This window comes from Acomys russatus, chromosome 5 (assembly GCF_903995435.1).
Source record: "Acomys russatus chromosome 5, mAcoRus1.1, whole genome shotgun sequence".
NCBI classification, from domain to species: Eukaryota; Metazoa; Chordata; class Mammalia; order Rodentia; family Muridae; genus Acomys; species Acomys russatus.
The window spans coordinates 66,585,816-66,600,733 of NC_067141.1; the positions used below are offsets into that span (position 1 = coordinate 66,585,816).

At 39.4% G+C, this 14,918-nt stretch overlaps 1 protein-coding gene across 2 annotated transcripts in view; it reads left to right on the forward strand.

The window, feature by feature from the left end:
• Positions 1–14,918, forward strand: part of Slk (STE20 like kinase) — a 51,972-nt gene extending 37,054 nt beyond the window's left edge. Inside the window, exons 13-19 of one of the 2 annotated variants that reach the window (XM_051146750.1) lie at positions 43–135; positions 7,443–7,572; positions 8,124–8,248; positions 8,803–8,991; positions 9,500–9,625; positions 10,592–10,705; positions 13,972–14,918. In XM_051146750.1, coding sequence (XP_051002707.1) covers positions 43–135; positions 7,443–7,572; positions 8,124–8,248; positions 8,803–8,991; positions 9,500–9,625; positions 10,592–10,705; positions 13,972–14,118 — 924 coding nt within the window. In that variant the 3' untranslated portion in view covers positions 14,119–14,918. The remainder of the gene's footprint in view (positions 1–42; positions 136–7,442; positions 7,573–8,123; positions 8,249–8,802; positions 8,992–9,499; positions 9,626–10,591; positions 10,706–13,971) is intronic. The other variant, XM_051146751.1, reaches the window with a different exon arrangement.

Here is a 14,918-nt window from a genome sequence, read left to right on the forward strand (position 1 = left end):
AAAGTATTATTTCCCCACCTCCTGCGTGCTTATGTACTGTAGGTTATAAATGAAGTGGACAAAGCACCCAAAGAGCTGAGAAAAGAGCTCATGAAACGCAGGAAAGAGGAGCTTGCACAAAGCCAGCATGCTCAGGTAACAGCAGCAGCCTAATGCTACTAAACCAGACACAGCCTTTTCTCTTGGCTCAGCAAGCCGTGGTTTGAAGAGGAGATTTTAACTGTAATTATTATTTAATGTTGAACTTTGCCTTGTCTATAGATAGATACCCAGGCTCTTTTTAAAAAAATGCTGAATATATACTTGGTGACAATTAGGTTGTTAATATGAAAGTAACTGACGAGAGAAATGAACGTGTTAGTTTAGCGGCTACTGTTACCTGGCTCTGTCATGATGGAAGCCTATGTTTTTAAGCAGTAGTTCCAGTGCTTGCTAGGAGACTTTTAGGACAGAATTGGAGCCTAAACTTAGGAAAAGAATGCCTATTGGAAAACCATTTAGAGTAAAAGTGGTGAATTTTATATTAAATGGTAGACTAAACATTATTTTCAAGATCAACAACATAATCAACTTTAAAACAAATTTTTATTATATTTCCTTTTGGTTTAGAATCTAACAGTTAAGTGATCAGAAGATGCATGAATTAACTAGATAAATTATTATTTTAACAAAATTTCCACAGTTACCTCAATATACTATTCTTTTAATGTTTTATATGATAACAAAAATGATTTCTAAACTTCTAGCCTTTATACGATATTAAAAAGAAACACATAAGTAACAAAAATTCATTAGGGACCATGGTATATACTGCTACTAAAGTGTGTGTGTCTGTGTGTGTGCGTTAAGGATTTTGTTTTTGAGACAGGGTTTGTCTGTGTAGCCTTGGCTGTCCTGGACTCACTTTGTAGACCAGGCTGGCCTCGAACTCACAGAGATCCTCCTGCCTCTGCCTCCTGAGTGCTGGGATTAAAGGCATGAGCCACCACATCCGGCTGTATTAAAGATATTTTAAAACTGTTTGCTTGTAGTTATTTCAGAGCTGATAACATTTTAATACTATGAAAAAGAAGGAAACTATGATCTTAGAATTTATAATTTTAATAAAGTTAGTTTAATTGAATACAATCAATACTTTTCTTGCATAAGCCATTGAGACACTTTTGTCTTGTCCTGGTGTGGGGGTGACTAGTTGAAGGGTATGGAGGTAGACATAGGATTTGTGTGTACCTGTCACTGTTCTGATGGTCCACATATTTGAGCTCAGTTTTCCGATGAGCATCACTCCTGTCTTAGAGTTAGGGATGACTCGCTCCGTGACACAGCTGGCAAGGGGTGAAACCAGGACTTCCGTCCAGACAACTCCAGCTCCATGTTCATACTTGTGGATTGCCACATAACACACTGTGCTGCCATTGTGCCTAGTCAAGGTGCTCGTCCATCTAGTCTAGTGTTCGCTGGTTGTTTTTGTGAACAAAGTGAAAAGGGAGTCCGTGTGGCTACACCTTTATTTCTGGTTAGTTTAGATGGTAAGTAATTACAGTGTAGTTTTCCTTAGAAAGGACAAAACAGATGGTTATAGTTTGAGAGGATATCAGACTTGAGTTGAGAATAAGAATTTATTTTTGAATGAATTGAGTGATCCTGTACTCTAGTTTTAGTTTACTTTTTCTTTGTTTGTTTGTTTGAGATAGGGTTTCTCTGTGTAGCCTTGGCTGTCCTAGACTGCTTTGTAGACCAGGCTAGCCTCGAACTCACAGCGATCTGCTTGCCTCTGCCTCCTGAGTGCTAGGATTAAAGGCGTGAGCCACTATGCCTGCCCGGCTCAGTTTACTTTTTTAAAAAAGACTTCTCATGTCATTTGGAGGGGCTAGCTTATGTTTCCCATGAAAGATAAAAATAATTGTATATTCTTTCTCTAAATTTACTGGAGTTTAGAGTATAGCATTTCAAAAATATTCCTTTGATAAATTTATTAAAACTTGGTAATTTTACAGTCTGTTTTAGACTTTGTCAGAGTTCTTAAATCATAGCTGTATAACCATGTTTCTGGTACATACTTGACACTGAGTCCACAGGCTTTCAGACTGTGTTTGTAGGAGCTCTTACTCAAAGGGCCAGGGCTGCAGGGCTGAGGGCTGAGGGCTGAGGGCACTGTTTCTGTGTGGATTAAAGAGAAAGACTTTTTCTGTTCTCCTTGTCCCACCCTTCCTCTAACCTTCCCTCCCTTTGTGTCTTTCATATTTCATTTATTTGTGTTTTGTTAGAGGGTAACAGCTTTTGAGAGATCTCATATAGAGCTTGAGCAGACGTTGTACCCACTCAAGTCGCCTTGAAGGCTTAATAGCACCACTTTTGACCTGAATTATAAGCAAATCATATCTGTCCATCCGTCTGTCTGTCTGTCTGTCTGTCTGTCTTTCTGTCTCTCTCAAAATCAGTCATCTATGATTTATAAGCAGATCTATCTACCTACCTATCTACCAACTACCTACCTACCTACCTACCTACCTATCTATCTATCTATCTATCTATCTATCTATCTATCTTCTGTGTAGGTGAGCTTTTAAAAAGAAGGTTAACTGGTTTAGGAATGAGTAACACATTAGAGTTTGGAAACCACTGACCTAGGTTTCATCTTTTATTCCATAGATGGGAAGTAGGTCCGTCTGTTCATTGGCTTGACCTAGGCCTGAAGGTCAACATTTGTACATTATTCTTTTCATTTACACAAAGTCATTCAGATACCTGTATTCTCACCTGGGAAGTGCATTGTATTCTGATCCACAGGGTGTTGCTCAGGTCATGATTCAGTCTTTTCAGTTGTCATCTTGTGCAGTGTTCAACGCCCAAATGCAGGACGTAAGTCCGCGTGCTGTGGGAGATGCCTTCTCTTATTTGTGCTTTCTTTGACTCACATGTGCCTTTCATTATTAAACTTCATTGACTGAAGTGTAGACTATTGAAAGCTGATGCCCATAATAACACTAATAATAGTCAGTGTTCTTCAGAGTTTTTACATCTGGTTCTCACTGGCACATCCTCATGGGGGATGGAGTATCCTTTCTCCAGATGCAGAATGCAGGCAAAGAAGACTAGAGATCTGGTGTAGACAGGTGGTCTGTGGTGCCAGCGGCACAGCTGGAAGCAGAGCACTCACGGTGGAGGACCGCATTTTTTTCCTTCCCACCATAGGGTTCAACTTGAAATTTTCATGATTTTTAAGAAAAGTAAAGTATCTTCCTGGTAGAATTTTATAAACTCTGCACATGTGAGAAATTGAATGCTGTGATTAGATTGTTATCTTTGTGTGAAGTGACGTCTTAATTATGGATATGGTCAGAAAAGTCATAGTAAAAGTCTTGATTTCTATTTATTTAAATTGTCAATAATAATACATATTGCGGTGTTGTCATTGCTACTATAATTTGAAATTAAGTCTGGAATTCCAAACTGTATTCTTTCTCACAGTTGCCATAGGCCAGTAGAACATGGTAATTTTTGTTTGTGATATTTGGTATATACAACTGGAGTAGATAGAACACAGCTTGATTTCAGCCATTTCTATTTCCCCCATTTCCAATTAGATTTTAAAAAGTAATTGGCAGATGCCTTTTAAAGCAAGACATTTTGATTGGTAATCCCTTTTCTGATCATTACCATTTTTGAGTAAGTGATCAAATTTTATACAGTCTAATTTGTCATAACCTTTTCTGGTAGTTCTTAGGTACAAAGCTGTAGGTTTCGTTTTTGTTCTTTTAGTTTTAGTTTTGTTTTGTTTTTTTGGTTTTTTTCGAGACAGCGTTTCTCTGTGTAGCCCTGGCTGTCTTAGACTTGCTTTGTAGACCAGGCTGGCCTCAAATCATAGAGATCAGCCTGCCTCTGCCTCCAAGTGCTGGGATTAAAGGTGTGTACTACTACACCTGGCTTCAAAGCTATAGTTTTAAACACTTGCATTTAGTTAACTGATATAATAAATTACTTGTTAGAATTTTAACTTGTACTTTTAAAGCCACTGATTTCATAGTTTATGAGGCCAATTTTAGAAATGACTTGGCTTTTGGGTTTGGGTTCTTTTGTTTTTGGTTTTTGTGACTTCTACTGATTCAGCATATATGTATTTTTAAAGGCAGAGTATAGTCCACACAGAGTTTTTAGAATGTGAAATTTCTCTTAGCTCCAGTTCCTAAGAGCAATTTCTAGTTATAAATTCCACTATAAATGTATTGGATTTGGCGTTTAAAGTTGATAAATTTAATGAATGGGCAGTTATTAAAATTACATTCATTTGAAGTAAAGAATTATATTAATTGTATAAGAATCTTTTTCAGGTAATGTTTAGCTTTAATGTAAAATATTTGTGTGGTGTCTGATTCCATATTGTCTGTTTGTTTAGTCAGTGGTGAGTAACGTGATTCCTTGCTAACTGTTGTCAAGAAGCACTCCCACACAGTAGTTTATACTGCCTACCTTTACTTTGACTTGTTGGTCCTTAGTTTGTCTTCTGGGGCAGCACAGTACCTGTTCTGCCACCTCTGGGTAGCCATCTTAACATTATCTTTATTACTGTATTTTCTGGCATATAAGATGACTTTTTAACCCTGAAAAATCTGTGCCAAGGTTGGGGGTCATTTATACGCCTGGTACTTACCTGCAGCTTGCTTCATATGCCTGGCACATATAGTGGGTAGGGGGTGCCATGGCTGATTCCCCACTCTGTGTGGGGAGTATGAAGCAGGGAGGAACAGGCTGCATACATCTTCCTGTACTTCGAGCAGGAGAATGTGAGCATGGATTGTCTACACCAGAACCCGCCCATTCAATTCAGAGGGCTGTGCTCTTCAGGTTGTATGTAGAGTGCACCTTAAAGGGGCAGTGTAGGTTGGCACTGGCTGGCATTTAATAAAGCACCTGGCTATCTGTGCCTTGCCTGCAAATAGACACATGCTCGAGTCTGCTGCACAGGATGTGTGTTGGAAGAGGGGTGGTCTTATATGGCGAGTATATTCCAAACTATATTTTAACTAGAAAAGTTAGGGGTCGTCTTATACGCCCAGTTGTCTCATATGCCGGGAAGTATGGTATGTAGTTCTTCCAGTCAGTCATTGCAAAGCTTAGTTTCTGAGCCCTTTGCCCTCAACATTGGTTTTCCTGTGGTTAGTTTTGAGCCTTTGAAACCTTGCCGCTCGGCCTGGAGAGGTGGCTCACTAGTTAAGAGCACTTGCTGCTCTTACAGAGCATCCAGGCTCTGTTTCCCAGGCCCCACATGGTAGCTCTCAACCATCTGTAATTCCTGTTCTAGAGGGTCCAAATGCTCTCTACTGACCTCCAAGGTCACCAGGCATGCATGTGATGCATGTACATACGTGTAGGCAAAACACTCATACACATAAAGTAAATAAATCTAAAAAATTGCCTAAATGTGACACTGCCATATGGGACTGATGGTTCAAGATTATTGGCACTTGGGACCAATAGCTTGGTGTACTTTGCTGGCTGTTTTCATTGATTTTAGCTGCACTGTACCTTGCTCAGTACCTGGCATGTACTGAGTCAGCTTGTATCTAGCAGTGCCCAGCATGTACTGAGTACCTCCAGAAAATTCTCTTCAAACTGAGCGCTCACCTGGTGTAATCCAGATCTTAAGTATAGTAACATACTAACAAACTGCATAGATGGAACTTGTTTACTTTTTATGTTTTCACATGTTTATTGGCTTGGGTTTATGCTTTGATATTTGACTTCTGAGTCTGAATGTAAAGTTGACATACATGCTAGTTGAGCTGTTCATGCAGATACTTTAAAAACCTATTATGACACCCAATGATAAACATCTTGACCAAGATGAACATCTTCACTGTATCTTCCACGGTGCACAGTTTTTGATCAGGTCTGCATGTAGAAACTTTGCCTCAGGGGTTGAAAGGAGCAGTATTTTTATTACAAATATTTGCTGTAGGAAAAACAGGAACTTGAGGTAGCTTTTTTTGTTTGTTACAACTGCTTAAAAGGTGGCATGAAGATCTTGCATCCCTTGAATAAAACTCAAAAGGCTTTAGTCTAGATGATTAAATAAAAAGAAGTTTTTGGCTATGATGGTTCTATAGGTTGCTGTAGTCAAGTAGCTAATTGTATTTTACAGAGATAGTTCACTGGTGTTTCTACTACTGTTTATTGAGATTTATAAAAAACATGCATGATAATGCAGATGAAATGTTGGTAACATTTGCAACTCCACATTACTCCCTCAAAACAGCCTGAAATGACCAACTCCAGAGGCACTGCCATAGGCCAGCCCTTGGAGACACTTTGCCAGCCTGAGTGCAGTAAGGGCTGGGCTGGTAGTGATCCAGAGCTTGTTCGACTCTGTCCAGGTCCCAAAGAATAGTTGTGAAGGAGAGCTGGGACTTGATTGTTTCCTAGATGCTAAGAGAAAAGATTATAGATTAAGTATTGTTTCAGTTCTAAAATGTAAACCCACATTTTGTGTTTCCTTTGTACTAAACACCATCTTCTGTTACTTTCAAAAGGAGCAGAGATCCAGACTTAATTTTTTTAAAGCATAAATTTGGCAAATGGTAGGCATTTTGTAAATATTTATTAAGTGAATTAGTGAGTCTTAAGTGTTTTGATAGAACTCATTCATTGTAAGAGTTTGGTGTGTATGTTTGTAAGCTGTCACTTTCCTATCCCTAATTTATATCTCACTCTATTTCCAAATGTTTCTTTTAGGCACAGGTTATAGATGATAAGCACGGTCCTCCTCTGTTAGTGAGGTGTAGTATTTCTTCCTTGTTGTGTTTCTTGGAAAAATAGGATTAAAGATTGTGATGATCTGTTTTTCTTCGTTGCCTCTAGTCTTAGAGGGAACTTCTTTCTTATTCGTGCTTTAGTTAGTTATACCATAGTAGAACAAGCATTCAGCTTCAGAAGTTGCAATTTTGTTATTTTCCAAAGCTGTTAATGAAATAGAACATTTTAGTTATGAATGTACTCTTTTTTTGTGTATAATTTTAATAGTGAATCTAGAAGGTTGTACTTTCTAGATTTGAGTTGGATAACATGTATTTGTGCTGTATCTGTACAGTTTTTTTTTTTCCTCTTTCTTTCTTTTTCTGTAAACCAGGCTGGCCTTAAACTCACAGAGATGCATCTGCATGTGCCTCCTGAGTGCTGGGATTAAAGGCGTCTGATGCCACCATCCAGTGATGTTAGTGGTTTTTAAATCCCACCAGTTTTATAAACTTCATTTAGAAATCTTGTAAGGATGTAGTTTAGTGTCAGAGTACTTGCCCAACAGGTAGGCCTGGGTCGGTCTCCGTTACTTTTCCATAAAAGAGAAGAAGAAAGAAACTTTACTAACTTCTAATACATAGTCACTAGATAACTGAATGTTTAATTCAGTAGATATCTATTAACATGGGGTTATCTGTGTCCATTAGGAACAAGAATTTGTTCAGAAGCAACAGCAGGAGTTGGACGGCTCTCTGAAGAAGATCATCCAGCAGCAGAAGGCAGAGCTGGCCAACATTGAGAGAGAGTGCCTGAACAACAAGCAGCAGCTCATGCGAGGTGTGTGAGCGCGCACAGCGTATGTGCACATAGTGTCTCACACACTGCAAAGCACTGCGTGCTTTTCCTTTGCTGAGGTGGCAGAGGGAAAGAGAAAGTTATAAATAATAAGTTCTTTTTTTAAAATTGAGAAATACTACAAGATATCGTGAAGTGTCTATAAATGTATACTTAAAACATGGACTGGGCGTGTAGCTCAGTGGTAGAATATGTACTCAGTGTATACATGGTGCCCTGGGTTTAAGGCCTGGCTCAGCTCTCAGCACTTCAAAAACAAAGCGCCCCCTCCCCCCAACAAACAAACAAATAACCCAACTGAAAATATACTTCCTTCTAGATAATGCTAGAAATCTATTTGAATAATTTTATATACTCATTATGCCCTATAATTACTGACTTAAGTATATAATATATATTTTACATTGGTAACAGTTTATTTATATATCTATGTGTATAAGTTATTATATATAAAATATTGTAATGTAAATATTAAAATGAGGAGACATTAGTTAAAAGAACCTAGTGACATTTTGAAAACCACTTCCATGTAGCTCGAGAAGCTGCTATTTGGGAGCTTGAAGAGCGACACTTACAGGAAAAGCACCAGCTGCTTAAGCAGCAGCTTAAAGATCAGTACTTCATGCAGCGACACCAGCTCCTGAAACGACACGAGAAGGTAAGCGGAGGGCAGCTTTCCTCACTTCGTTGTTCATTTGACTTGACAAAGTTATCCTTGGCTGAATTTCTATCTTTTATCCTAAATTTTTTGGTTTTTGTTTTTTTTGTATTTCGAGACAGGGTTTCTCTGTGTAGCCCTGGCTGTCCTGGACTCGCTTTGTAGACCAGGCCTCGAACTCACAGCAATCACCTGCCTCTGCCTCCTTTAGTGCTGGGATTAAAGGCGTGTGCCATCGCAACCGGCTAATTTCTTTGAGTATTTGATTATACTTTATTTTGATTACAAACATCTCTATTAAATGCTGTGGTTTAAAGAGCTTATAAATTGTAATCTTCATCTTGTCTAAAATTTCCTGAAAATTGGGAAAGGAGTTTATCTGTAGCACTGCTGTCATGTAATAACTTTTCTTATAAATTATTTTTGCCTAATATCTTGCTGCTCATTATGTGGTGAAGGAGGGTACCCATGGCAAACAGTAACATCTGCCGTCTTGACCGTGCATGTGTGCTCAGAGTTAAGTCATCTCTCATGTCTGCTGAAACCCTTCCTAGGAAACAGAACAAATGCAGCGTTATAATCAACGACTTATTGAAGAAATGAAAAACAGACAGACTCAGGAGCGAGCTAGACTGCCCAAGATTCAACGAAGTGAAGCCAAGACACGAATGGCCATGTTTAAGAAAAGTTTGAGGATTAACTCAACAGCCACACCAGACCAGGACCGTGAAAAAATCAAACAGGTATCTAAACAGATGGCTTTTTCCTTCCCAGTGTTTAACAAATTTGATTGACCTTTAAAAGTACCTCGTAATTGGGTTTAGATATTTAATCTCACCTTGGATTGTTATTTTAACTTTCTGGCATGGGGCAGGGTGCATGTTATGTACCAACTCAGTCTTTCCTGTGTGGGACATAGAGGGCAAAGCCCTCTCTCCTGTGACAGACCTTAGAGCATGGCAGTGAGATAAGTTGGACAGCTGTTGCAATCAGAAGCATGTCCACCCTGTGATGCTTCTTACAGCCACCCATGACCTTCTGCACTGCAGGTCATTAAGCACTCGGAGCATGGAGGCTGTAAGGCAGACGTCCATCCCTCCCCTTCCTTGTCACAGGCCACAGCTTCAAGTTACAGTGTAGTGTCTGCGTTAGTTTACTGTATTTCAAGCTTGTTAAATTCCTTAAACCTCTAGTATTTATAGAGATTACATTGCTTCCTAACAAATTATCTTTTGCTTTTCTTATTTATAGTTTGCTGCACAAGAAGAAAAGAGGCAGAAAAATGAGAGAATGGCTCAGCATCAAAAACATGAGAGCCAGATGCGGGATCTTCAGTTGCAGTGTGAGGCCAACGTTCGGGAACTGCACCAGCTGCAGGTTAGGTTCAGTAGCTGGGCAGCTCATGTGGCCAGTGTGGAGGGAACAAGAACTCACTAAAGTTTGCACATGTTACTTATGAAAGGGCTAGAATAGACCCAAAGGAAGAGCTGTGCAGTACCATAGACCCTTGTTTGTATTTCGTATAATCAAGGTGAAGCAAGCATGAAGCTAAATCAAAACCTGAGAAATAGCCCTTGCAAATGTTGTTAAATATGCCTTTTAGTATTAAGTGATGGCATGTTTATTTTAAGATCCTGAATTTTATTTTTTCCATTTAAAAGGTTTTGAGGGGGGAAAAGTAAACATTTGGAAATCTTTTTTTCAGTAAAAATTTAGACCTTAGAGCTTTTTTTTTTTTTTTTTTTTTTGGGAGTTTATATGGAGCACATTGTCCATTTAGTGAATGCCTGAAGTGCTTACACTTTCAGAGAAAAAGAGGTAATTTTGATACTCTGTATATTTGGTTAATTTACTGGAGTATAGTACTTACTAATTACAAATGTTTTACCAACTGGAAAAGCAAAGGCCCAAAGTACTTCTACTTACATTCTTTTTATATGTTATCCTAACAGCTTTATACGATATTTAGTATTTTTTAAAGAAGAGTATAAAAAGTTTAAGAAGCAATGAAGGTATTTACACACTTAAAAAGCAGACTATGTCATAATTTTTGGCACTTAGTTTTTAAAGGAGAATTTGAACTTCTACAATAGCACAATGTGAATAATTTACTACTTTAAAAGAAAATTGTATCTCTTAAAAGTTGCTCCAAGCCTGGCAGTGATGGTACACGCCTAGCACTTGGGAGACAGAGGCAGGCAGAGGTCTGAGTTCAAGGCTAGCCTGGTCTACAGAGTGAGTCCAGGATAGCCATGGCTACACAGAGAAACCCTTTCTGGGGGGTAATGGTCGGGGGAATGCTCCATTGATCTGAAAAAAATTTAATACCAACTTTATTTTCAGAATGAAAAATGCCACTTGTTGGTTGAACATGAGACTCAGAAACTGAAGGAGTTAGATGAAGAGCACAGTCAAGAGTTAAAGGAGTGGAGAGAGAAACTGAGGCCAAGGAAAAAGGTAACTTTAGAGCTGGGCTTAGAGAGCGCGTTGGGTGTGGACTCCTCCATTGCCCAGGTACTGGCTCTGTGCTTTCTTTGACTTGGGCACAGTGACAAGGATGGATACAGGGATGAAAAGACAGTATTCCTGTTCCCAAAGTTCAAGATCTCATGGGAAGTGATTGCAAGTTGGGGTGGGGAAGGTTAGAACAGGATACAGGAGAGTAGAGGTGGTGAGCTCAGGAGGAGGAGGAGTGCTGAAATGTCTGTGAGGAGGCTGAAGAGGTAGAAGCCGGATGAGACGTGACGCGTGAGTAAGAACTTGTGAGGCAGGTAGGTAGGTTAGAAAGGAGTCGGGTGTGTGGGGTAAATAGAATGAGCAAAAGCATTGCATGTGTGACAGTACAAATAGTTCTTGCAGAGTAGTATATGGTGTGCAGGAAGAAAGCAGAGACTTCAGTCTGTAGCTGTCAGTGGAGCCACACTAGCAAGGTCCTTTAATTAAATTTAAGATAGGAAACATAAGAATGGCTTGTTTCACTTTCCTTCCATTTCCTTTGTTTGTAACTTGACCTCCCTGCTGGCCCAATTCCTTGGGTAGCTACTGTATCTGCTGCTCTCACTTTACAGTTCACATTCCTTTGTTAAGCCTTAGGACATCAACTGTTGTTTTCTTGTGGGCTTCTAGCCTGGTGTACATTTCAGAGACTCTTCACCCATGTAAATGTACTTAGCTTTTATTATGTGCCAGAGACTTTGTCAGTCTTTACATTTTAAGCATAGTTCAAAACTGATATAGGTTGTGCAGGAGACACAACTTTAAACTTTTAAAAATTAGAATATATTGATCGAGGACATAAAATCACAAAGACATGCAGATACAGCTTCTCATTGCTTATACTGCATAATTTTGATGCTTAATATTTCTAGGATCAATTCTCCCCATTGGTATGAGAATGATACTGTCTCCTCATCAAGGTTATAAAGAAAGTTAAGGGCTGGGGATGTGGCCAGTTGGTAGAGTGCTTGCCTGTTATGCAGAAAGCCCTGGCTTAGGTCTCAAGACCCACATAAACTGAGCATGGTGGTACATGCCTGAAATCTGAGCACTTGATAGGTGGAGGGGGGAGGAGCACAAGTTCAAGGTCATCCTCAGTTACATGATGAATTCGAGGTTAGCCTGGACTACATGGAACCCAGTCTCAAAAAGAAGGACAACAGATTAAAAGGAGTGACATGTGTATAGCAGTGTCACAGTACTTGAGGCCACAGGTGATCATATTGCTGTGACTATTCGTTGGTATGGCTAATATTACTATTTTGGACCATGGTTTGCTTGTTTCCCATGCTGGCCTCAGCCTTGCAATTCTCCTGCTTTAGGCTCTGAAGTACTGAGATTACAGGCATGCCCACCACACCCAGCCCATTGGATTTTGACATTTTCTTCTAGGTGTCCTTTCTTCTTCACTTCATTAGACCTCTTTTCCAGTGCCATGGCAAGGTCCTTATTTCGTCATTTGATTCCCACCTCAACTATTCTGTGTCCTGTCTTACTTGTTTTTCTTTTTATTATCTTCTTTACCACCATACATATTTCTCTATTATCATATCCCATGAGACTATAAGCCCCTTCGAAGCAGGGAGTTTATCTCTTTGTTCACTGTTCCATACCTTGCTATTAGAGGAGTTCTTGGCACACTCTTAAGTGCATACCTGTTGCAACTGATAGAAGAATGTAAACTCAGTATCCATCTTACCTTTCCTTCCTCTAGTAGCCCCACCAACATGAAATGTGCTTTCCATGTCCCCTCATAATTGACACCCAGGTTAGGAATTGGGCTGACTTAATCTGTGGCACTCAGCATTCAACCAGATATTGATTGTGACACATTTCTGGTATGTATTCTCTCTCTGTTGCTGAACTTGCTCAGTCACATTCTCATGGGTCTTCTGCCCTTAGTTCCTTGCCTTATTTTATTTTATTTTTATTTTTTTGTTTTTCCAGACAGGTTTTTTGTGTACAGCCTTGGCAGTCTTGGACTCACTTTTATAGACCAGGCTTGCCTCACACTCATAGAGATCCACCTGCCTCCCTCCCGAGTGCTGGGATTAGAGGTGTGCGCCACCACACCCAGCCCCTTTCCTTATTCTTACTTGCCTGGTGTCACCAGACTGTTTATTGTCATAAACATCTGAGGATGCCGTAGAGGTGTTGATAAATTTTCAGTTCTGAGAAGGGCAACGTAAGTCCTGCAGTTTGACTTTGAAGCCTTCACAGTGATAGACTTGAGCTGTAAGCTTTCCCCTCTGTCCTCAGTGCACTGCAGCATGGGTAGAGTCCCTGCTCCTTACATACCAGCTCTGTGTTTGTGTCATTGTTTCAGCATCTCTTGTCTGGCATACCTTCTGTGTCCTGCCTGTCGATTCTAACCATTGCTTCATGGCTAAGCTCATGTTCTGCTGCTTCTGAGGAGTCTTCTTGTACTGTGTTCCAACCTAAGCAATAGCACTTTTCCTTAAATGATTTGTCTACAGCCACTGATCCTTGTTAATTCAGTTCACTATAACGGAATAGAAGTCCATGTCTAGAGTTCTGGATGGTCAAGTTTTTCTTCTTCAGGGAAGAGCTCTCTTTTAGCCCCTTAAAAGACGAGCAGTCCCATTTGGAGGGCTTCATTCTTGTGACGTAGTCACCACGCAAAGGTCTAACCTCATGAAACCATAAGGGTTATGTTTCAACAAACTCATTTCTTTGTGAGACACTGAGTGTTTTTGCTGTTTTGTGGGCATGTAAGATGAATCTAGTTTAGATCTTAGGTTTATATGGCTTATAGTTCAGTGTGGAAGCAAGACATGCATGTCAGTAACTGACACAAAAGGAGGTAACAGTTCTAATAAGTGCTGCCTACTGGGTGATTACATTCAATGTTCACATGACATTCCAGCAGGGTAAGTCAGGCAGTGCCCCTCTTCTGTAGCAGAGAACTAACTGAATGAAATGTTTGGGGCCAGGAAGGTGTTTTTTTTTTTTTAAGATTTAAAAGTTACATATATACACCTGTATCTGTATGTTGGTCTGTACATGTGAGTGCTATCAGGTCCCCAGGAGCTGGAGTTTCAGGCAGTTGTGAGCCACCCAATATAGGTGCTAGGAACTGAACTAGTCTCGTAAGAGACACTGAACCATCCCTCCAGACCCTGGACAGTGCTTTAATCTTGGCTGTCAGATTAAATTCTGTGTACAGTGTAAAACAGTGTATGATTGTTTGTCTTTTCCTTCTTAAGACACTGGAAGAAGAGTTTGCCAGGAAACTGCAGGAGCAGGAAGTGTTCTTTAAAATGACTGGGGAGTCTGAATGTCTTAATCCATCAACACAGAGCCGGATCTCCAAATTCTACCCTATTCCCACCTTGCATTCCACTGGGTCGTAGCAACGTTCTCTGCCTGGATTTGGCTTCTAAGTACACCTTTGTATCTTCTTCATCTTCCACAGCGTGTATGAGTCACAAAGACAATCACCTGTTTCATCTTCTTGGTGATTTTAAATTTTCTTTCTTGGATTTTATTGTTAATAAAAGCTGAGGGGCAGATGAACTAAGATAGATGCTAGGCCATGTTGGCAAAGTAGCATCTTGCAGTAATTCCCTAAGGTGATTTTGTATATTGACCTTAAATATTGTATTCTTTAGACACTGTTATTGAAAAACTGCCAGAGAAATAATGTTTAAAGTTATTTGGAAAAAAAATCTGTTACATCATTAAGTATTAATAAATATTATTTTACCTGATTTCTCAATGATGCAAAATTCTATAGTTAGGATTCTGCTGTTCAATTGGAATATTTTCTTTTGGTAAACCAGCTCTACTTAAAAGCTATTGATTCAGTACATAGATATATTTTTATCATTAAACAGGATCAAAATCTTTTAAAGAGAAAACTTATTTCAGTAATTTGTTACAAACCTTAGCCTGTGTGGGCAGGAGCTAATAATTGAGGTGCTAATTTTGTTAAGATAGTGCCTAAAACACTAAATTTTAAGCATATGTAAAATGGGGTTTTCCTTGTGATCAACAGGAGCAGAGTGCCCTTTTCTCTGAACATTACTGTTTTAAAACCTTGCTTACATTACCATTTAACAGAAAATCCACACTAAAACAAGGGTTGCTTAAAGTTTGGAAGTTGAAAGAACTAGGTTAAAATGTGCAAGTTGATTGAGCTCTCCCACTTTCT